This window comes from the organism of the source record quoted next, unplaced genomic scaffold (genome assembly GCF_019419815.1).
Source record: "Pyrus x bretschneideri cultivar Hongxiangsu unplaced genomic scaffold, Pyrus_bretschneideri_v1 Contig38, whole genome shotgun sequence".
NCBI classification, from domain to species: domain Eukaryota; kingdom Viridiplantae; phylum Streptophyta; class Magnoliopsida; order Rosales; family Rosaceae; genus Pyrus; species Pyrus x bretschneideri.
Genome location: NW_025999701.1, coordinates 1428595 through 1451309, shown reverse-complemented (window position 1 = coordinate 1451309; position 22715 = coordinate 1428595). Strand labels below are relative to the sequence as shown.

The window sequence follows — 22715 nt, the reverse complement described above, 5'->3', positions numbered from 1 at the left end:
GGTACATCACGTGCTTTTATATGAATGGTGAGAAATTGTAATTTTCAAATTATTAACTTTTTAACACACATATCTCATTATTTATATAGTAATACATGATGTACTACCCGGTATTCCGTTGACATTGAAAAAGATCTCTCATTCACGAAGTCCATTCAATTTGTTTTCGACTTTAGATTCTTTTATTAATTGTAAGATTACCCTTTGTAAAAGCAACCCAATTATTATTAAAATAAATAATCTGCGATCTCATTGTTTTGTTTTGGAAATTGTTATTAGCACTCTAAAAATTTTATTTTACACTCCTTACAAGTGTTTTTTCTTTCTAATTATAGAAAATTTGAAGTGATAAATGAGATTTTTAAAGTGTTAATAACAATTCCCTTTATTTTTTTTTCTCTGCTGTAATTCTCAAAGTGGGTCCGACGAATGTTGCCCTTGTATCTCTGTCTTTAGGACATTTGTGCTCGATAATGAGTCTTTACCATTCCTTTCACATAGCAAATGTCGATAAGAGAATGGCTTCTAGGACACTGGTACAACTCATGACAGTGTTATATGATAATAAAATATATTGATGCAATGTTATATATATTTTTATTTGGTTAATACGGAATGTTATGTGATAGTGTACACGTTTATTATTAAAATTGTATCTCTTGGGGTGGAAGAATTTTACGCTTAAAAAAAGCTAGCATCTTTCGAATTTTAGAGTTTCTCTTTTGTTAAGGGAGCTGCTATTGGTGTCCTAAAAGGTCATCGTGCACTCTTTATGTGCAAAAATTAAAAGGAAAAAAAAAAAAATCAATTGAAGTGCAAGATGGTCATTTTAGAGTTCATTGGAACAACGTATTATCGCCCTAAATTGGAGACAAAGAATACCTACTCCGAAAAACTCAAAATTAATTTGCTTTTCTTGGACTTGTGCTCGTGGAGCTGTTCTCTTCTTTCTATTTCTTTCAATAGTAATGCTAAGTAGACTAACATAAATGATGAACGCTTTTGGATAGGATACCAAACAGGCCTTTTCGTTTTCGTCTACTAAACTAGGTTATTTTCAATGAAATGTACAGGCAAACACCAAGGTCCAAGTAGAACAACAGATACTTGAAAGAATATTAGCAGACACTCCCAAATGAATCCATCTGCAGTCACGCAGGAAAAGTGACGAGGTATCGACATCTTCAGTCCCAAACATCCAAACACAAGATCAAAGAGCAATACAAAGGCACGTAAAATAGAAATTTCAAATGCAAACGGAATAGGAAACCCAGCAGATGCATATGAAAGTACTTCTATTCATTAACTATATAATATTAGGGTGACCCATCCATTGGTCGAAGTTGGAGGACGAAAATCCAAAACCAAAATTAAACTATTCCCTGTTCAGTGAAGGATGAGATCACAAGCATCATTCCGAATTCAGAAACCCCCACTGAGGCGAAGGACAAGGTGAAGGGTAGACTCCTTTTGGATGTTGTAATCCGCAAGAGTACTTCCGTCCTCCAGCTGCTTACCGGCATAGATGAGTCTCTGCTGGTCCGGAGGAATGCCCTCCTTGTCCTGGATCTTTGCTTTCGCATTATCAATGGTATCACTACTCTCGACCTCCAACGTTATCGTCTTCCCAGTCAATTGTTGAGGAAAAATTTGAGTACACAACTCTCACACAAGCGTTGGAGAGACAAAACAAGTAAACAAATCACTTATATTACACTCACAAAATATTACAACTCAAGAATTCTCAAAGACACAACTTAGAAGCTATGACACTCTCTTTTTAGAGACACTTCAGACCACTCACACTCTTCACAAGATCACTCTCACTTGTAGGCTACTTGGTCGCGTTACAACACTCATGCATACATATTTATAAGGCATGTTTGCCGACTTATACTATCATAGAATTTGCTAGTGCACTGATCATGCACACACCCTTCCACCGACTTAAGAAACAACCTTCTAGTCCTTTCTACATAGGACTACTTAGCTTAGATAATTCTATATTTAATGCTTCTTCACCGACCACCTTCCATGCATATTTGAACTAGAAAAATCTAGATCCATTGCAGCCTTATGGAAGACTTGCTGCTAGAATCTTCTAGAATCCAAACACCAAATGGGCTGGTGTTGATCTTCAACATCAATGTGTTCACAAAGATATGTATCCCACCACGCAGACGAAGTACCAGGTGGAGGGTGGACTCCTTTTGAATGTTGTAGTCAGCGAGTGTGCGGCCGTCTTCAAGCTGCTTGCCTGCAAAGATCAACCGCTGCTGGTCTGGGGGAATGCCCTCCTTATCCTGGATTTTGGCTTTCACATTATCAATTGTATCACAACTTTCAACTTCCAGAGTGATGGTCTTCCCGGTCAAGGTCTTCACGAAGATTTGCATACCACCACGCAGTCGGAGCACCAAGTGGAGAGTCGATTCCTTTTGAATGTTATAATCGGCAAGCGTGAGACCATCCCCAAGCTCAAGCTGCTTACAAGCGAAGATGAGCCTCTGATGGTCTGGGGAAATACCCTCCTTGTCCTGGATCTTTGCCTTCAAATTATCAATGGTATCCGAGCTTTCAACTTCCAAGGTGATGGTCTTTCCGGTCAGCATCTTGACAAAGATTTGCATGCCACCACGGAGACGAAGCACCAGGTGGAGAGTGGACTCCTTCTGGATGTTGTAGTCAGCGAGTGTGCGGCCGTCTTCAAGCTGCTTGCCAGCAAAGATGAGCCTCTGCTGGTCTGGGGGGATGCCTTCCTTGTCTTGAATCTTGGCTTTGACATTTTCAATTGTGTCAGAGCTTTCAACCTCGAGGGTGATGGTCTTGCCTGTGAGGGTTTTCACAAAGATCTGCATCTGTTCACATAAAAAATCCCTAGGGAATGCTTCAGAAGTTGAAGATTCTCGAATCGCATCAGCTTTAGCTTCTTAATATAAATTATTTAAGACAGACTGAAGATTCTAAAGAGTTTTGTTCAACTTTGATACGAGTATACTAACAATTTCATCCACTACTAAACAACTGAGTGAAAAGTGAAAACACATAGACATACAAGCAATCCAAAACACAAACCAAAACCAAAAATACCATCCGATATATTTCTACATCTAAATCAACACAAAATCCAGGTGGTAGTAGAGTCAGAACAGATTAGCCTTGAATTTTAACAAAATCTCAGACATCCAAGGAAGGATAAAGCAGCACTAGCTCTCAAGCCCGGCGAAAGGCGAAAGCTCTTAGATGTAGGGGTTGAAGGAATTCAAGATAACAGAATACAAACCTTGGAAGCGAACCGAGAGAGAAGTTTGAAGAGGTTGAAGGAATTGGCGTGCGTCTGATTTTTCTCTGAATTCTGAACGATGGAGGGGTTGAGGACGGGGGCCGTCGTGTTTTTATAGAGCGATTACCGACTGAGATTCTGAGCGTGTTTCAAGGATTTAATAATTTCAGGGTATTCAGTTAGAAATTTAAAAGGTTTTATAAAAGTTCAGATGTATTGAGGATTACAAATACTTTTTAAAAGTCTCTACACATTAGGGAATCCTACGAGGACTAATTCAATGGAACACCGCCACGTGTTGGGATATTTCTTGCACGCCAAGATTAGTCAAATAGTATCCCTTTACTGGGCAAAAGTAATTAACAAACAAAATAAATTTACATAAAAAGCAATAAAAATAAAAATATTTTTACTTTTTCCTAATTTTGCATTTGAGAATTTTTTTTTTTTTTTTTTTTTTTAGTAATTAGCTGTTGGTGAGGAGGAGATCAGTGGAGATTAAATTTGTACCAAGATGCATAGACATAATTACTTTTTGACATTACGTAAAGAGCCATCTTTGAGAATTTAATCCTTCATTAACTTTTAGTCGGATAGTTTTTTTTTAATAATAGACAACGTTTTCGTCTACTAAACTTCGTTATTTTTAAATGAAATGTTCAAGCAAACACCAAGGTCCAAGTAGAACAACAGATACTTGAAAGAATATTAGCAAACAACTTGTGCAGATCCCAAATGAAACCATCTGCAGTCACGTAGGAACAGGGCCGGCCTTGTGGGTAGTCCAAGTTGGCGCCTGCCTAGGGCCCCCCTTCGGAAGGGCCTCAAAAAAATTTTTATATCATTTAATTAACATATAAATATTAAAAAAAAGTAAGAAATATCATAATTCATTTGCTAGTGCAGTGGAAACGTTGAGTTCGAAGCACGAAGTTGCCTTTCAGTCACTAGATTTTTCTTGTTTTTCAAATTTACTGTCAATCCATTTATCCAAATGCATATAAAGTTATAAAACTCAAGCCTTTTGCAATCTTTTTTCTTTCAACTTCTCATTCTCTCCATTTCTATCGAATGTTTAAACCAACTTCTCATTCTCTCCATTTCTATTGTATGTTTAAACCAACTATCATATGGTCTTAATATTGTACCTTAAGGTAATCAAAACTTTGAATTATATATTTTTCTTTTCAATAACTTTTTATTCAATGGATTATTTTAATATTCAATTCGTTAATGTGATGTTGATTTTAGAAGAAAAAAAAAACACAAGAGAAACAATTGGCATTGAATTTATTATACTCGTCAATCAAGTTTTATTGTTTTTCACTCTCAATCTTAAACAATTGACTGCAAACATTTAGTACATTTGTGTCTAAAAACGTGAATCGTGTAATGTTTAGATAATGTTTGTATATTTATCTTCTATTGATATTAATTTTTAATGATATTTGATGTGAAAAATAGAACTTTTTATGTATTTAGCGAATTCTTTTTTATACAAATCAATATACAAAAGAACCGGAGACCAGAGAATTTTAGAGTCCCACTTCGAAAGCTCGCCTAGGGCCCCCAAATTCTCAGGACCGGCCTGCGTAGGAAAAGTAAAGAGGTATCGACATCTTCAGTTCCAAACACCCAAACACAAGATCAAGGAGCAATACAGAGGCACGTAAAATAGAAATTTCTAATGCAAACGGAAACGGAAACCCAGTAGATGCATATAAAACTACTTTTATTCATTAACTACATAGTATTAGGGTGATCCATCCATTGGTCAAAGTTGGAGTACGAAAATCCAAAACCAAAATTAAACTCTTCCCTGTTCGGTGCAGGATGAGATCACAAGCATCATTCAGAATTCAGAAACCACCGCGGAGGCGAAGGACAAGGTGAAGGGTAGACTCCTTTTGGATGTTGTAATCCGCAAGAGTCCTTCCGTCCTCCAGCTGCTTACCGGCAAAGATGAGTCTCTGCTGGTCCGGAGGAATGCCCTCCTTGTCCTGGATCTTTGCTTTCACATCATCAATGGTATCACAACTCCCTACCTCCAACGTTATCGTCTTCCCAGTCAATGTCTTCGCAAAGATCTGCATCCCACCACGCAGAGGAATTACCAGGTGCAGGGTGGACTCCTTTTGAATGTTGTAGTCAGCAAGTGTGCGGCCGTCTTCAAGCTGCTTGCCATCAAAGATGAGCCTCTGCTGGTCTGGGGGAATGCCTTCCTTGTCTTGAGTCTTGGCTTTGACATTATCAATTGTGTTAGAGCTTTCAACCTCGAGGGTGATGGTCTTGCCTGTGAGGGTTTTCACAAAGATCTGCATCTGTTCACAGAAAACATACCTAGGGAATGCTTCAGAAGTTGAAGATTCTCGAATCACATCAGCTTTGGCTTCTTAATATAAATTATTTAAGACAGATTGAAGATTCCAAGGAGTTTTGTTCAACTTTGATACTAGTATACTAACAATTTAATCCACTACTACACAACTGAGTGAAAAGTGAAAACACAGAGAAATAAAAGCAATCAAAAACACCATTTAATTCATAAAAAAATCACAATAAAATCTCAAATCACAACAGATAATAATCAAAACCTTAAAACAAATTTGGATTGCGGCAAATAATCAAATAAAAAGATAAATAATTAAATCAAAGGATTCCGTACAGATACATGGATTCTCGGCAAATTAAACAATTATTTCAAGCAGATTTCGGTTAACAGCATCCCTAAATCAGAACTTTCATCCGCAAATAGTATATCAACAGCAAAAAGAAAAGCGAAAAGGAATTCAAGATAACAGAACACGAACCTTGGAAGCGAAGCGAAAAGGAATTCAAATCCCCCTTGCCGTCTCTGATGTTCTGAGTACTTAAAGAGCCTGGCCAGCAACCATAATAACCACAAACGCAAGTTCCTAGCCCACCATAGCAGAGTAAATGACGATTACTAAATGGCGGCACAATTCCTAATTAAAACATCACTTTCAAGAAATCAAGTTACTAGGAAGTATTAAATCGAATTTAAACCAGCCACCAACCTACATTGATGGCACTGCATCATGAACGATGGAGGGTTTGAGGACCGGGGCGGTCGTGTTTGTATAAAGCCATTACCGATTTAATTAGGAAATAAAAATTTTATTTGAACCCATACATCTTTTTTCTACACTAAATTTATTTTCTACACTCATATTACTTTTAACATTAAACTATCAATATCTCTTTAAACCTAATTTTATTACCTAAACTACTCTCACAAACTAATTTAATATAAAAATTTATCTATACATCCATCTAAAAAATAAAAACTGAAAAATTGGTCTCTCTCACATATTTGTCTTGTACGTAATCCTTTTTTTTTTTTTTTTGGTTAATACTAATTTTGCTTAATCTCATATATGTTTTTTGGGTGACAACATGGCCAAGAACGGTGCTCTTCATTGTAGCCCAAGTTTTTCCTTTCAATATTGCAATTATGATTATTACTATTAATCACGGGAGAAGATCCTTGTGGCTTTCCACCGTTGCTGCAACTGCATGCACATCGTTGATGGCAATCCTTTATTTGCTAATTTTTCTTAATCTCATATAGATTATTTAAAAAAATGAATTTTTTTTAATTTTATATATGTTTTGAATAATGCTATTCTTACCATATTTTTATACCACCTTATGTGGCATTTGATATGGACAACCACATCATTTAAATTAATAAGAATTTAATTTAAATAAAAAACATTTAATAAACCAATAATTAAAAAAAAACTAGAATTAAATGGTGATTGTGGTATACAAGGAGTCTTTTCATTCCTTCCCCATTCTTTTCCTGTTTCTTCTTCCACACCAATTCTTTCACGCCATTTTTTTTCACCCTAGTTTTTTTTTCACATTAGTGTGGGACTGCCACCCTCTCTTGTACTTTTCACATCCACAATCTCCTTTTCCAAAAAAAAACCCTCCAAATCTTAAGATCCCAGTAGTGGGTTGAAGGTAACTTCAATCATGGCCGTCACCGTTCTTGACTCCATTGCCAAAAGTGGGTTGAAGGTAACTTCCACTACTTACATGAACTTCAATCTTGCATTGACACCAATTCTATTCAACTAGGTCGGAAGATCCATGAGCATATTGATGTAGTTGAGGAATTGAACTCGTTTGTTGAGATGAAGTTGGTGAGCACGTATGTGAAATACGCGTTTTTGGATGATGCGCGCAAGGTGTTCTATGCAATGCATGACAGAAATTTGTACTCTTGGTCGGCCATGATCGGTGCGTGTCTTAGAGACTAGAGGTGGAAAGAGGTGGTGGAGCTTTTTTACTCGATGATGAGAGATGGGGTTTTGTACTATGGGTTCAAAAAAAAAATGACGCTTGGTGTGAGTAGTGTGAAGTGGGTACAAAAGGACTGGCGTGGGTGGTAGTCCACACTTACGTGCAAAAAAATTGGAGTGAAAAAAAAGTGGCGTGAAAGAACTGGGGTGGAAGAAGAAATGGGAGAAGAAGCAGGATTGAACAGAGAAGGAAGGAGAAGATTCCTCGTGTGCCACAATTACCATTTAATTCTAGCTTTTTTTTTTTAATTCTTGGTTTATTAAATGTTTTTAATTTAAATTAAATTCTAATTAATTTAAATGATATGACTGTCCACATCAGATACTACATAAGTTGGTATAAAAACATGATAAGAATAACATTACTTATATGTTTTTACTAGTAATAATGCTTTGAGATTTAAAAAATTTTAAATCTCATACCCATCAATTTTTTAAATTTAAAAAGAAAAAAAAGGTTCCTTGAAAAATAACGAACGCTTTCGGAAAGGATACCAAACAGGCCTTTCCGTTTTCGTCTACAAAACCAGGTTATTTTTAAAGAAATGTACAGGCAAACACCAAGGTCCAAGTAGAACAACAGATACATCAAAGAATATTAGCAAACAACTTGTGCAGATCCCAAATGAATCCATCTGCAGTCGCGCAGGAAAAGTGAAGAGGTATCGACATCTTCAGTCCCGAACATCCAAACACAAGATCAAAGAGCAATACAAGGACGCGTAAAATAGAAATTTCAAATGCAAACGGAAACGGAAACCCAGCAGATGCGTATAAAATTACTTTTATTCATTAACTACATAGTATTAGGGTGACCCTTCCATTGGTCAAAGTGGAGTACGAAAATCCAATACCAAAATTAAACTATTCCCTGTTCAGTGCAGGATGAGCTCACAAGCATCATTCAGAATTCAGAAACCCCCACGGAGGCGAAGGACAAGGTGAAGGGTAGACTCCTTTTGGATGTTGTAATCCGCAAGAGTCCTTCCGTCCTCCAGCTGCTTACCGGCAAAGATGAGTCTCTGCTGGTCCGGAGGAATGCCCTCCTTGTCCTGGATCTTTGCCTTCACATTATCAATGGTATCAGAACTCTCTACCTCCAACGTTATCGTCTTCCCAGTCAATGTCTTCACAAAGATCTGCATCCCACCACGCAGACGAAGTACCAGGTGCAGGGTGGACTCCTTTTGAATGTTGTAATCAGCAAGTGTCCTTCCATCCTCGAGCTGCTTACCTGCAAAGATCAACCGCTGCTGGTCTGGGGGAATGCCCTCCTTATCCTGGATTTTGGTCTTCACATTGTCAATTGTATCAGAACTTTCAACTTCCAGAGTAATGGTCTTCCCGGTCAAGGTCTTCACGAAGATTTGCATACCACCACGCAGTCGGAGAACCAAGTGGAGAGTCGATTCCTTTTGAATGTTATAATCGGCAAGCGTGCGACCATCCTCCAGCTGCTTACCAGCGAAGATGAGCCTCTGCTGGTCTGGGGGAATACCCTCCTTGTCCTGGATCTTTGCCTTCACATTATCAATGGTATCCGAGCTTTCAACTTCCAAGGTGATGGTCTTTCCGGTAAGTGTCTTCACAAAGATTTGCATGCCACCACGGAGACGAAGCACCAGGTGGAGAGTGGACTCCTTCTGGATGTTGTAGTCAGCGAGTGTGCGGCCATCTTCAAGCTGCTTGCCAGCAAAGATCAGCCTCTGCTGGTCTGGGGGAATGCCTTCCTTGTCTTGAATCTTGGCTTTGACATTATCAATTGTGTCAGAGCTTTCAACCTCGAGGGTGATGGTCTTGCCTGTGAGGGTTTTCACAAAGATCTGCATCTGTTCACATAAAACATCCCTATCGATCAGTGTTCATTCTTGAAGCAAAACTGAATGTCCAAATATAACTGATTTAATCACACAAATATTTAATCAAAAAAAAAATTCATACAGATGTTGAAGATCCTAAAGAGTTCCTTTCAAAATTTGATGAATACCAGTACGCGAGCATCAAAAACTAAAGAATGACTAAAACAATAGTAAATTGCAGAACACAAATCAAAACCCAAAATGCCACACCGTATATTTTAAGATCCAAATCAACAAAAATCATCGTACTAATAGACTTAAAACAGATTAGCATTAAATTTTAAAAAATCGCAGACATCCAAGGAACAGTCAAGCAGCATTAGCTCTCAAGCCTGGCGAAAGGCGAAAGCTCTTAGGCCGCCACTGCGAATGTTGTTGAGAAACAAGCCTTAGATGTTGTCATCATAGATACAATATATGATTAACACAATTTGCTTCATAATAAATATCTCAAATGACATCCAGAAAATCCTAGGGATTGCTTCAGAAGTTGAAGATTCTCGAATCACAGCAGCTTTAGCTTCTTAATATAAATTTTTTAAGACAGATTGAAGATTTTAAAGAGTTTTGTTCAACTTTGATGCTAGTATACTAACAATTTCATCCACTGCTAAACAACTGAGTGAAAACAAATAGAAATAAAAGCAATAAAAAACACAAACCAAAACCAAAAATACCATCCGATATATTTCTACATCTAAATCAACACAAAATCCGGGTGGTAGTAGAGTCAGAACAGATTAGCCTTAAATTTTAACAAAATCTCAGACATCCAAGGAAGGATAAAGCAGCACTAGCTCTCAAGCCCGGCGAAAGGCGAAAGCTCTTAGGCGGCCACTGCGAATGTTCTTGAGAAACAAGCCTTAGATTTCATCATCATCGATAATATATTAGAAAAAACACAATTTAATTCACAAAAAATCACAATAAAATCTCAAATCACAACAGAATAATCAAAACCTTAGGAAATCTAGACAAAATTGACCGAATTCCATCCAACATCGGTCGATAATCCGTAGTATTTCTTGGAATTCATACAAACAAATTTGGATTGCGGCAAATAATCAAACAAAAACATAAATAATTAAATCAAAGGATTCCCTACAGACTCGTGGATTCTCGGCAAATTAAACAATAATTTCAAGCAGATTTCGGTTAATAGCATCCCTAAATCAGAACTTTCATCCGCAAATAGTATATCAACAGCAAAAAGAAAAGCGAAAAGGAATTTAAGATAACAGAATACGAACCTTGGAAGCGAATCGAGAGAGTAGTTTGAAGAGGTTGAAGGAATTGGCGTGCGTCCGATTTTTCTCTGAATTCTCAACGATGCAGCGTATGAGGACCGGGGCAGTCGTGTTTTTATAGAGCGATTACCGACTTAATTAGGGATTCCTTCGAGGACTAATCCAATGGAACACCGCCACGTGTTGGGATTATTCTTGCACGCCAGGATTAGTCAAATAGTATGGGAAGAGATTATTTTCGAATCTCTTCCACCAAATCTTAGGGATCCGAAAATCCGAACCCTTGAAATTTGATCAAACGACTGCAATTATTATAACTTTTAGAGGGACACCTATTTGTAACCGTTTGATCAAATTTTAAGGATCCAGATTTTTAAAATTTGGTGGGAGAGATCTGGAGAGAATTTCTTTTTCCCTTTACTTGGCAAAAGTAACTAACAAACAAAATAAATTTACATAAAAAGCAATAAAAACAAATATATTTCTAGTTTTTTCCTAATTTTGCATTTGAGAATTTTGTTTTTAGTAATTAGCTGTTAGTGAGGAGGAGAATCAATGAAGATAAAATCCGTAACAAGGTGCATAAACATACTTACATTCCGACACTACGTAAAGCGCCATCTCCAAGAATTTAATCTTTCTTTAAATTTTAGTCGGATAGTTTTTTCAACAATACACAACGTTTTTTATTTACAAACAATATGATAATTTCACTAAATTTATGTCAACTAAATGCAAAGAGATTCAAACTTGAATGCATAAAGTGGATCGCACTGCTCTAGCCAACTTGACTAAATCTAAACTTTCTTCCAATAATACATTTGTTTTAAGAAAAGATACATATATAGGTCAAACATGTATTGATTTATAATTTATTTGGAAATTGCCATGATAACGTACCAATTTGAACCCCTATTTGCTCACTTGACTAACCCTATCTATTTAGGCCGTGAGCAAATAAGAGTTTCCTGCAATCAATACTAGAGGAATCCATCTTCGGATAACAGCAGAACTGGCTGCAACGAGACTGAAGGTTCTCGAAGACAACATTCAAGAAGTTGCCAATAATCAAGCACCAAGAAACAAAGTAGTCCCTCCAAATATCATAGCGCATCTCCAACAACACTAGCTAATGTCGAATGCTACTCGATAAATGTTCCCTAGTTTTGACTAACATTGAACATTTTAATGATTTTTTCTAGCGCAGTAATTTGCGCACACCATGCTTCTCCCCCTGCACACCTTGTTTGTAGCCTTTTGATAGACAAGCTAATGGAGAAATCAACGGACAATAATAAACAAGAGTGTGCAAGAGGAGAAATGGGACGTGCGGAACCTTTATCTAATGAGATCAAATCATTAAGGCAGAGAGATAAGAGAGAAAGAATAAGATTTGGCCAAATGAAAGATAAATTGAGAGTGGAAAGGTGAGGAGCTGTTGGAAGGCAGATCAAATAAAAGAGCAATAAGATCAAGAAGAAAACGCCCAGAGTTCGCCTCTTTCTCCTAAACCGAGCTCCGTTCGATATACGCTTTGAATGTGATCAAAAGGAAACATGTTAGAAGTGCATTCAGATGTTCAATGAGATTGTTGATGCGAAAACAAGAAGAGGAGGGTGAGCTTTTAGACAATGCAACAAAGGAGATGGAAATTTGGTACAACGGACTGGAAACCTCAAACTACTACAGGCAAGAAGCATCGATGTGTAAAAGAAGAGTCAGTTTTCCATGAAGTTCACGGGATCATAGAGAAACAAGTGAACTTGAATTACTAGTAGTCAGTGCTAGAATGATGTATACTATTATAATTGTGGAAAAGATTCTTGAAGAACAGCCTATGGCTCATGTAAAACTATGTTGTGAAACCAATGAAGACAACATCTCACAGAGCTTCCCCACAAAAAAAAAGCTTGTTGGTAATGCAAAATGCAATGGGAAGACAGCAATCAAACACAAGGTAGAATTATAAGGGTAAGACAATAATGTTAAAACACTCAACACATCCAGGATATGCAACAAAAGAAATACATAAACAACTGTTACTCTACGAGTTCATACGGGATAATGTTAAAACGCTCAACATATCCAGGATATGCAACAAAAGAAATACATAAACAACTGTTACTCCTCGAGTACAGAGCAGGGAAACTAAAATAACCAAAGTAAAATAAACTTTTAAAACTGGAGAATAAGAGTCCCACCAGAAATGTTTTCAAGCTGAAAAGAAACCCACCAGAGCGAGCATCATGCTTCTCGCTATATTTCCATCCCCTCTTGATGAATGTAGAATCAGTTACCTGTTTAAGAAAAGTTCATAAGTAATAGATATCAAAAACTGCTTGGTTTAAGCCAATCCCAAGTTATCAAAATGGTTGCACTACAAGTAAATAGTTGGTTCAATTCAAGATAGGATTCTACTGGGTAAATATTGCAATTCAAAATACTTTCCGATAAACACCCACTAATTTAAAGCAGAAGAGACACAAAAATCAATGAATAACTATTCCAAAAACATATAAATTGAAAGCAGTTAGAGTACTTACAAGGGAGAAGGCTTTTCTTGTATGGAAAGACAATAAAAAAAATCCCGTTCAACGAACTCAGCAAAATAAATTCGCTTCCAGGTAGTCTTGTCGGTGTTAAGAATGTAACAATAAATTGTAGTCATGAAAACAATTCATTTTTTCTAGCAGCTACAGAGTTGAGCAACTCATAATCATCTGCGAATGGAGTATAATCCCAGCACTTCAACTCCCAAACACTCATTTTCATCCTTTAAAATCCATACCTTCATATACAGACGATCATCGCAGTTTACAACATCGAATGATAAGCAACCATCAAGATCAATTAGGTAGGACCAGTCAGTTGCATCATCTGGAAGTTCGATGGTTTTAAAATTCCCCTCCATATCCACTGAAAGAACGACTTCAACGGTTTCGCGGTCTTCCTTTTCAGCCATAAACCAGTAAACTTTTCCATTACAAAATATGTGATGTGCACCAAGAGGACTTTGCTGAACACGACCTATGCCTCTCCAGGCTCCAGTGCTTGATGAAAATATCTCACACTCAGGGTTGAGTTCTTTGTCGTCGTCGTCGAAGTTGGAGGAGAAAAAGTGAAATACTTTGTACTTACTGACTCCTTGGCCAAAGGCAACCCCCATGCCTAGTTCCGCTTCTGATGGGCTACCTATTGTAAGTGCCCTAGTTTCATGAGTAGCAGGATTGCATTGAATCCTTCTCGAGTGAATATACCAAGGATAGTTGGTGAAACATGTCAACCCATTATAGGAACAAAACATTCTAAGAGATGACAGATTTTCAGAATGAGGAAGAGTTATTACTTCGGTGATTACCCCATTACTATCAATCAAATGCAAAGTTTTCACAGCATCCGTACAAGAATAAACTATATAGAGCACATCTTCTGCTGATCGGCTAAAATGCAATTCAGCGAATTGTGCTCTGTGAATCAGTCCACGCCAATGTCTAGAAACAAACTTGGAACTTAAGAGGCAATGAACAAGAAGCCTTGACAGAATATCCCCGAACAATTCTTCCAGACATTCCACATGAGACCAAGCACTGCGATTTCTCAGCATAACATTTGAGGTACGTTGTGTAACAGCTCTATCCATTTCAGTCTGCTCTCAGGGCTTTTGTTTCAAGAGTAATAAACTATACCACCTGGACAGTTTTCCAAATGAGCCCGTCTGCAGCATGAATAGGGCAATCTTTTGTTTCATATGTTTATCATGGAGAAACAATGACAAAATCCGAAGCTCAGAAAAACAGAGAGATATACTTCAGCTAAGTTATTTATTTGTCCAAACTTCTATTTCAAAAGCAATTGCAAAATCTGGACCAAAAAATAACACACTATACATGGAGAGCATCTCAAAATTTTGATAGTAGTATCTCTTAACAAAAATTGTTAACAAACATTTGTCTTTTTACAGTAATATCAGTATACAAATGACAAAAATAATACCATATTTCATCTTGGGAAACCCGTTCCAATTCTCACTTACAAATTCACAGTAACGAATAGTCATTTTAAACTATCAAATTGAGCAAGCCATAGTGCCATGTAGAACCGCATCTTGCAAGTTATTCTCCTGGTTGTATATATCATTCTCAGAGTCAACAATTTTATAATATAATATTTACCAAAACTTGGAATTCAGGAAATGACCATTGATTTGAAAAATTCTTGCAATTATCTGTTGACATATCCAGATATATACCTAGTTTAACTACAATAGCTTGAACTCCAGCTATTAGGGGAGATTGATTTGTTGCTACAAGGATACAAACATCCGCAGGAAGAACCTGATACCCTTCGAGTCAGTCTTTTAAACCTTATGAATTCTTCATGTTGTTTTGTGTGTGTGTGTGTGTGTGTGTGTGTGTGTGAGAGAGAGAGAGAGAGAGAGAGAGAGAGAGAGAGAGAGGTTATTGGATACAACAATCCCATAGCTTAATGAGATTGTGCAATCATTGTAGAATGATTTCAGAAGTATGTCCCTGTGAGGCTGTGAGCACAGCTCTGTGGTACATTTGCTTTCCAAGGGAACAACCTGGGTTAAATCCCTGACCATGTCCTCAGTTGCTTGTTTTATCAGCCGGTTATGGTTTCAGAAGCATTTCCACTTATTTCCTTTAATTTTTTGTAGATGTTTTGATAATTATTTCAACTTTTCCTAGCTTTATATTGACATACAAAAAAGGTCAAAAGAAAACAAAGTAACCGGGAACTCTATCACAAACGAAAAAAGGAAGGGTAAAACTAATACAAATGGACATAAACATCAAACGCTGAAATTTTCTTTACCAATGCGTTAAGAACATTCATGTGGTCAACCAGATCCAATTATTATCATACAACAATTCAGATATCTAGAGAATATGAAACTGACAATTTTAATTCCGAGAGCTGGACAGTGTTTACGAAGAGATAGTTACACCAGAAACAAACATATGATACAAATCCCTCTTAAATTGGTGCAAGAAAAGGTATGACCTCATGCACAAGTTTGGAAGATCACAGCACTCATAGGTAAAGGGGATCAACAACGAAATCAGAGCACCCTCATTCCCGTAATGAGCCAATCTTTCGGATTCTTTTCTTAACCTAGTTGTAATATTTACCCAGTAAATAACTTTTTACCTTTTGCGATAATAGTGACTAATATATCCAACAAATTACTCTAAATACGATGAATACTATAACATTGTGCAGAAACAATTTTGTAATGGTTATTCATTCAAGTATTATGTATAAGAAATGCAATGCTTGTGACGTAGAACTGCGGTAGTATTAGGGTGAACAAGGGTGTGATGGGACCGAGAGGAAGTAAAAGATCGAGGAGACGAGTAGGGATCGAAAAGACGAAAGGAAAGGGAAAGAAATCAGGAAGTTCTAGTAAGGAGATTTTTTCATTCATCAAAATTAATTAAAAGATTACAAACTGCTCTATTTATAGAGACAAACTTTGTTAAATTAGGAAAGTAATTTAACTAATAAGAACTCCTTTAGCAACAGGGAATTCTTAACTAAAATAGGAAAACTAATAAAAGGAAAGCTAATCCAAATAGAATTAGGAGATGCATTCTGCATCATTCTCCCCTACTGAAAAGAACTCGACACAGGCGAGTAAACGAATATTAAGGACAACGACGACGTTTGTAAGTATGGATGATAGGAGGACGGGATGCTGCCAAATCAAGATCCTTAAGAGCATCTTGATAATGGTGCAAAAGACTGGAATCCAACTCGCGAAATTCATCTTCTGTAATCCAAGTATCCTCAGTAGCAGGTTTTCCCACCCAACGAACCAGATAACGGGTCAATCCTCCAGTAGACGAGGTCACAACTTCATGATCCAAAACATCAGCAATCTGCTCTGTAGGGGCAGAAATAGTGGACGGAAGTCGTGGTGCCATAGGAGGAATGGAACTCTGAGTAACATCCATCGACAGAGGTGGAGAAAAGGTTCCCCGATAAGGAGATAAATCAGAAACATTAAAAATGGGACTGATCTGCATCGTGTCAGGTAACTCAATCAAATAAGCATTGGACCCAAGCTTCCTAAGGACACGATAAGGACCCATCGAACGAGCATGAAGCTTTTTAAAAGATTGCTTAGGAAAACGCTCAGGACAGATCCGCACCATAACAAAATCCCCCTGCTGAAACTCCTGGTGACGACGATGAGCATTAGCTGCCAGTTGATAACTGTCGGTGTGCATGGCTATTTGCCGACGGACGTCATCATGCAGCTGTCTAATATGTTCAGCAAATGACGTAGCAGAGTCGGAGGCGCGGGTAGCCATAGGAAGAGCAACTAGATCCATAGGTGATCGGGGAGAAAACCCGTGAACAACCTCAAAAGGACTTTTACCGGTGCTTCGATTAACTGAATTGTTATAAGCAAACTCAGCCACAGGCAACAAGAGATCCCAATTACCAGGCTTGTCCCCAACTAAACAGCGAAGTAAATTCCCAAGACTGCGATTAACCACCTCCGTTTGTCCATCCGTTTGGGGGTGGAAAGCGGAAGAAAACTTCAAAGTTGTCCCGAAAAGCTTCCACAAAGTTTTCCAAAAATAACTAACAAATTTGACATCACGATCAGAAACAATAGAGACAGGGAGGCCATGCAAACGAACTACGTCCTTAAAAAATAATTTGGCCACATGAGAAGCATCGGTATTTTTGGCACAAGGTAGAAAATGCGCCATTTTAGAAAAGCGATCAACTACGACAAAGATAGAGTCATGGCCGCGACTAGTCTTAGGTAAACCGAGCACAAAATCCATACTAATATCCTTCCAAGGAGCATGAGGGATTGGTAGAGGGGTATACAGACCTGTATTACGTTTGCAAGATTTAGCTAGTTGACATGTGCGGCATTGTGAGAGAAGCCGAGCAACATCACGTTTTAACGACGGCCAATAGAAACGATCTTCCACCAAGGCAATGGTTTTATCTTTACCAAAATGTCCAGCCAAACCACCACCATGTAGTTCCCAAATAAGGAATTCACGAAGAGAAGTACGAGGAATGCATAATTGGGTTTTCCGAAACAAGAACCCATCCCGTGTGATAAAGTCCACATACTCATGACGGTTACCGTTGGAAACTTCATGGAAAATAATTCCAAAATCTGGACACGACGAATATTCGGCCTTAATACGATCAAACCCAGTGACCTCAACTGTCATTGTGTGCAAAATAGTAGCCACACGACTAAGGGCATCAGCTGCCTTATTGTCAATGCCTGGACGGTGTCGTAAAACAAACGTAAAAATCTGTAAATATTCGGACCACTTGACATGTCGACTGCTAATGGTGCGTTGAGAGTGGAGATATTTCAAAGCTTGATGATCGGAATATAGCACAAATTCGTTGGGCAATAGGTAATATTGCCAATACCGCAGGGCCTGTACCACAGCATAAAACTCCTTGTCATAAGTAGAATAACGTTGCTTTGCTGCATTAAGTTTCTCACTAAAGTAGGCTACTGGATGTCCTTCTTGGCTAAGCACGCCACCAATTCCGACTCCGGAAGCGTCGCATGCCACTTCAAAGACTTTAGTCAAATCAGGATGTCGAAGAACAGGTGCTTGACTCATCTTTTGCTTCAAAATTGTAAAGGCCGTGGTAGCTGCAGGGGTCCAAAGAAACACTCCTTGTTTCATACAATCAGTTATTGGTGCCATAATAGTACTGAACCCGGGAATAAATCGGCGATAAAAAGAGGCGAGACCATGAAAGCTGCGTGCCTCTGTTAATGTCGTAGGTGTTGGCCAACGGGTAATGGCCTCCACTTTAGTGGGATCGGTGCTAACCCCAGCTGCAGAAATATTGAACCCCAAAAATAGAACTTGCGGTTGAAGAAACGAACATTTGGGTAAGTTAGCATACAGTTTCTCCGCTCGTAATGTAAAGAATACTGAATGAAGATGTTGAAGATGTTCTTCTCTAGAGTGGCTGTATACAAGGATGTCATCAAAATAAACCACCAGAAATTTGCCAATATAGGGCCGTAACACATGAGTCATTACCCTCATAAACGTGCTAGGTGCATTGGACATGCCAAAGGGCATAACAAGCCATTCATATAAACCATCAGGGGTTTTAAACGCGGTTTTCCACTCATCTCCTTCACGAATTCGGATTTGATGGTAACCACTGCGAAGATCTATCTTAGAAAACCATTGGGAACCAGCCAAATCATCCAACATATCCTCAAGTCGCGGTATTGGGAAACGATACTTAACCGTAATTTTATTTATGGCACGACTATCCACACACATTCGCCAGGAGCCATCTTTTTTTGGTGTAAGGAGAACTGGAACAGCACAAGGACTTAAACTATGACGAATAAAACCCTTAGCCAGCAACCCCTGGATTTGTCGATTTAATTCCGCTCGCTCAGGTGGGTTCATACGATAATGGGGAAGGTTAGGAAGTTGTGAACCAGGAACAAGGTCGATGGCATGCTGAATCTCTCGTGCTGGAGGTAGTTCATCTGGTAAGTCCTCAGGTATAACATCAGAGAATTCCGTGAGTAGCTGCCGTATGGGTTCGGCCAATGGAGTGGGAGTACATTCCGAAACCGGTTTAAGCAAGAGAGCAAATACCACCCCCGTGTCTTTTATTTCCTGTGTAAAATCTACAGGTGATAAGATACTTAAACGATGCTCCGAAGCCTTTCCGTTTAAGGGCAGTGTCGGTTGAACCTCCTTAATAGGTTTGATGGCTGGATTGGAAGGCTTGAGGGTTATGTTTTTCCCTTCATGTTGGAAAGTATAGGTGTTCTCTCGGCCGCAACTTTTGACGTTACGGTCATAAAGCCAAGGCCGGCCTAGTAGCACATGTGCAACACTCATAGGTAGGATATCACAATAAAGTTTCTCGTGACAGGGACCCAATTGCAGAGGAACAAGACATCTTTCAGTAACAGGTAACCTAGTTTTATCTACCCAGCCGACTTGAAAAGGATGGGGATGTGGTTCGGCCTGAAGGTGAAGACGATCGACGGCAGCTTTCGAAATCACATTCAGCGTACTTCCCCCATCAATAACTAGCTGGCATCGAGTGGTACCACAAGGGACATAAGTCTAGAAGATACTTGTGCGTTTCCATGAATCAGGAGGTGGAGGTGTAGATGCTGAATAAATGCAACGCATAACACTTAGTTGTTGCAATGCTTCTTCCTCACAACAATTATCAAGGTCGGGATCATAAATAGGTTCAAGGGGCTCCACATACTCATCCACCCGAGGGTCCTCAATGTTGGAGCTAATATTTAAAGTTCTGTGGGGGCAACGGGATGCTATGTGGCCCTTAGCATGGCAACGATAGCATTCGAGGTGAGTAGCCGTGGCTGGAGCTGATCCCTTCTCTATGGCAGGTACCGTGGGAACAGGTGGACCAGTGATGCCATATTTGGAGCTTGGATTACTGCGGTTTGGAGCAGAAGTGGAAGGATACCCGGGAGTCCCGGTGTACCTACGTTGTGGGCGTAAAAAGATTTCAGCTTCCAATGCATGGCAATATGCATCTTCCAAAGTGTACGGACGGAACCGACGGACTTCACGCTTGATATCGTCACGAAGACCATGAATAAAACGAGACATGGTGATGTCGGGTTCTTCACGAAGCCCCGCACGTATTTTGTGTTCAATAAAACGAGCGTGGAATTCTGTAACGGTAAAACTTCCTTGTGAAAGGGTCCATAACTGATCATACAATTGATGGCGATAAAATGTAGGAAGATATTGTTTGCGAAGCTTGAATTTCATCTCGTCCCAAAGAATCACAGGCTGTTGTCCCAGTTGGTATAGTTGCTCCTCCACGGAATTCCAATATTGTCTAGCGGCTCCCTGTAATGACATCTTACCAATGCGTAGTTTATAAGCATCCGTCAAATCATACCAAGCAAAATAATCTTCCAGGCCTTGGATCCAATCAAGAAACATCGTAGGATCCCCACGACCATCAAAAGTAGGAGCGATAGGTTTGATGTGGCGGATGATCTCGTTGTCAAACTGGCGAGGAGGATGAGGGTACTGATCATGTGGAGCGGGTGGTAGGTTTAGAGCCTGAGGAGTCACTGGAGGAGGACCTATTGTATGTTGGTTATAATGGCGTGGCGGCATAGACCCAGTGGAGTTAAGCGGCATGCCGTAGGACACTGCCTTTAATTTAGGATCCACCGGTGGAGTGGGCAAAAGGCCACTTGTTGGTGGTGGCGTAGACGAGCTTGGGATCACGGTGGAGGAAGACGAAGTTGCAGCGTGTTCAACCCGAAAGTGGTTGATAAGTAACTGAACGGAGTTTTGAAGTTTAGTGATGGCAAGGTCCGTCGTTGAACGATGGGCGTGAGCCTGTACCAACTCTTCTTTGAGGTCAGTGCTGAGTTTAGAGAGTTGGGTTTCTATGCCCGCGATATCGTCCGTGACTTTGTTTTGGAACGTATGACATTGCTCTGCAAGGTTGGCCACGGTTTGGGGTGCCATGGCAGGGATCAAACGCCAACGAAAGGGATTGTAGGCTCTGATTACCAATTGATGTAGAACTGCGGTAGTATTAGGGTGAACAAGGGTGTGATGGGACCGAGAGGAAGTAAAAGATCGAGGAGACGAGTAGGGATCGAAAAGACGAAAGGAAAGGGAAAGAAATCAGGAAGTTCTAGTAAGGAGATTTTTTCATTCATCAAAATTAATTAAAAGATTACAAACTGCTCTATTTATAGAGACAAACTTTGTTAAATTAGGAAAGTAATTTAACTAATAAGAACTCCTTTAACAACAGGGAATTCTTAACTAAAATAGGAAAACTAATAAAAGGAAAGCTAATCCAAATAGAATTAGGAGATGCATTCTGCATCAGCTTGTTTATACTGTGTAACTCATACTTATATCTTAGCACGGTTTTACCAATGCCAAGGTCGAGATAATTTCTGCTAAGAAATGAAATGCTTGTAAGCTATGTTCATTGCTAAATTAATTTTTTATTGACAAAGTTCTAACATTACCATTCACTTCCTGGTTGGACACGGGCTTATGCTGATGCTTTCACATGAATTTCAACTTTTCTGTCGTCTTCATATTTAGTATTCACACAAATCGCATAGAGAACTTTTCTGTCGTGATCATTGCCTTCATAAGCCATTGCAAGTCACATTCTTTAACTTTCTTTTATTTCCTTCATTTCTACAGAAATAAAACAAATTCAACAAAAAAAATTATTCCACCATTGGCCTCACCTAACAAAAGACCACACACCACAAGGCCGAACATATCATTGAAAGGAATGTCCATATGCAATGAACTATAGAACAGATGAAATAAACATGGAGAGGTTGCCACCATTGAAATATCTCTCCGGGAAAAATTTGGGATAACAAAAAATTTCCCTACATCCTTGTAAAGAACAAAAGAAAAATGACCATTCATGTTAGTAACGGGCATATCTTTTGTAATGATGTACCGAAATTAGGTAATCAAACATGGATCAATTCTTATTCGCCTCCTATAAAAGACAATGATCAGTTTTTCACAAACCCTAGAAACAAAATTGATGAAATAAATGCTTCTGTTCATACATGGTTGCTTACAACAAATCAACTGCTCATGATTAATATACAATTCACTTGGCATGAGCCAATTGAAGTCATAGTAGGGGAGGCATCAAATCATGACTATAAAGTAACGAAGGGGTTTCTGCTAGTAGTAAGATTGACATCCATAGCTTATAACTCATAAACTCATCGACGCGTCACAGAAATCAACAGTAAGACTCATTCAAACGCAATTACATGTTACATCGCTACCTCATAAGGCCTTCCACAGTAAAGTGAATCCCGTGGTTAGACTGGATGATAGATTATAAAAAAGGACTTTGAATGTACATTTTCTTCAACAAGAGAAGCTTGAATCGAATCCTTTAATTTTCATCCAACCTAACAAAAATCCATTTC

The 22715-nt window shown here is 38.7% G+C and overlaps 2 protein-coding genes and 2 non-coding genes across 4 annotated transcripts; all 4 read right to left on the bottom strand.

Annotated features, from left to right (window-relative positions):
• Positions 1-1694: 1694 nt before the first annotated feature.
• On the bottom strand, positions 1695-10881 carry LOC103935043 (polyubiquitin-C). Its single transcript, XM_048564051.1, is given in 4 exon segments — positions 1695-2859; positions 5150-5605; positions 8533-9443; positions 10724-10881. Coding segments are annotated over 3 exon segments (2370 nt in total). The 5' UTR covers positions 10724-10881; the 3' UTR covers positions 1695-1856.
• On the bottom strand, positions 9760-9884 carry LOC125468481. The gene has a single exon (XR_007250867.1). It is a non-coding gene; the product is annotated as a small nucleolar RNA SNORD14 (small nucleolar RNA).
• Positions 10234-10358, bottom strand: LOC125468480. Its single transcript, XR_007250866.1, has one exon. It is a non-coding gene; the product is annotated as a small nucleolar RNA SNORD14 (small nucleolar RNA).
• A 1848-nt stretch (positions 10882-12729) lies between the features above and the next one.
• Positions 12730-16022, bottom strand: LOC125468440 (F-box/LRR-repeat protein At2g43260-like). The gene is made up of 2 exons (XM_048564173.1): positions 13264-16022; positions 12730-13017 (listed from the first exon to the last, which is right to left on the bottom strand). The coding sequence occupies exon 1, from the start codon at positions 14358-14360 to the stop codon at positions 13437-13439; it is 924 nt and encodes a 307-aa protein (XP_048420130.1). The 5' UTR covers positions 14361-16022; the 3' UTR covers positions 12730-13017; positions 13264-13436.
• Between the last annotated feature and the right edge of the window lie 6693 nt (positions 16023-22715).

Coding starts and splice junctions, on each gene's coding strand:
- LOC125468440 (XM_048564173.1), bottom strand. CDS start 14,360: ATGGATAGAGCTGTTACACAACGTACCTCAAATGTTATGCTGAGAAAT.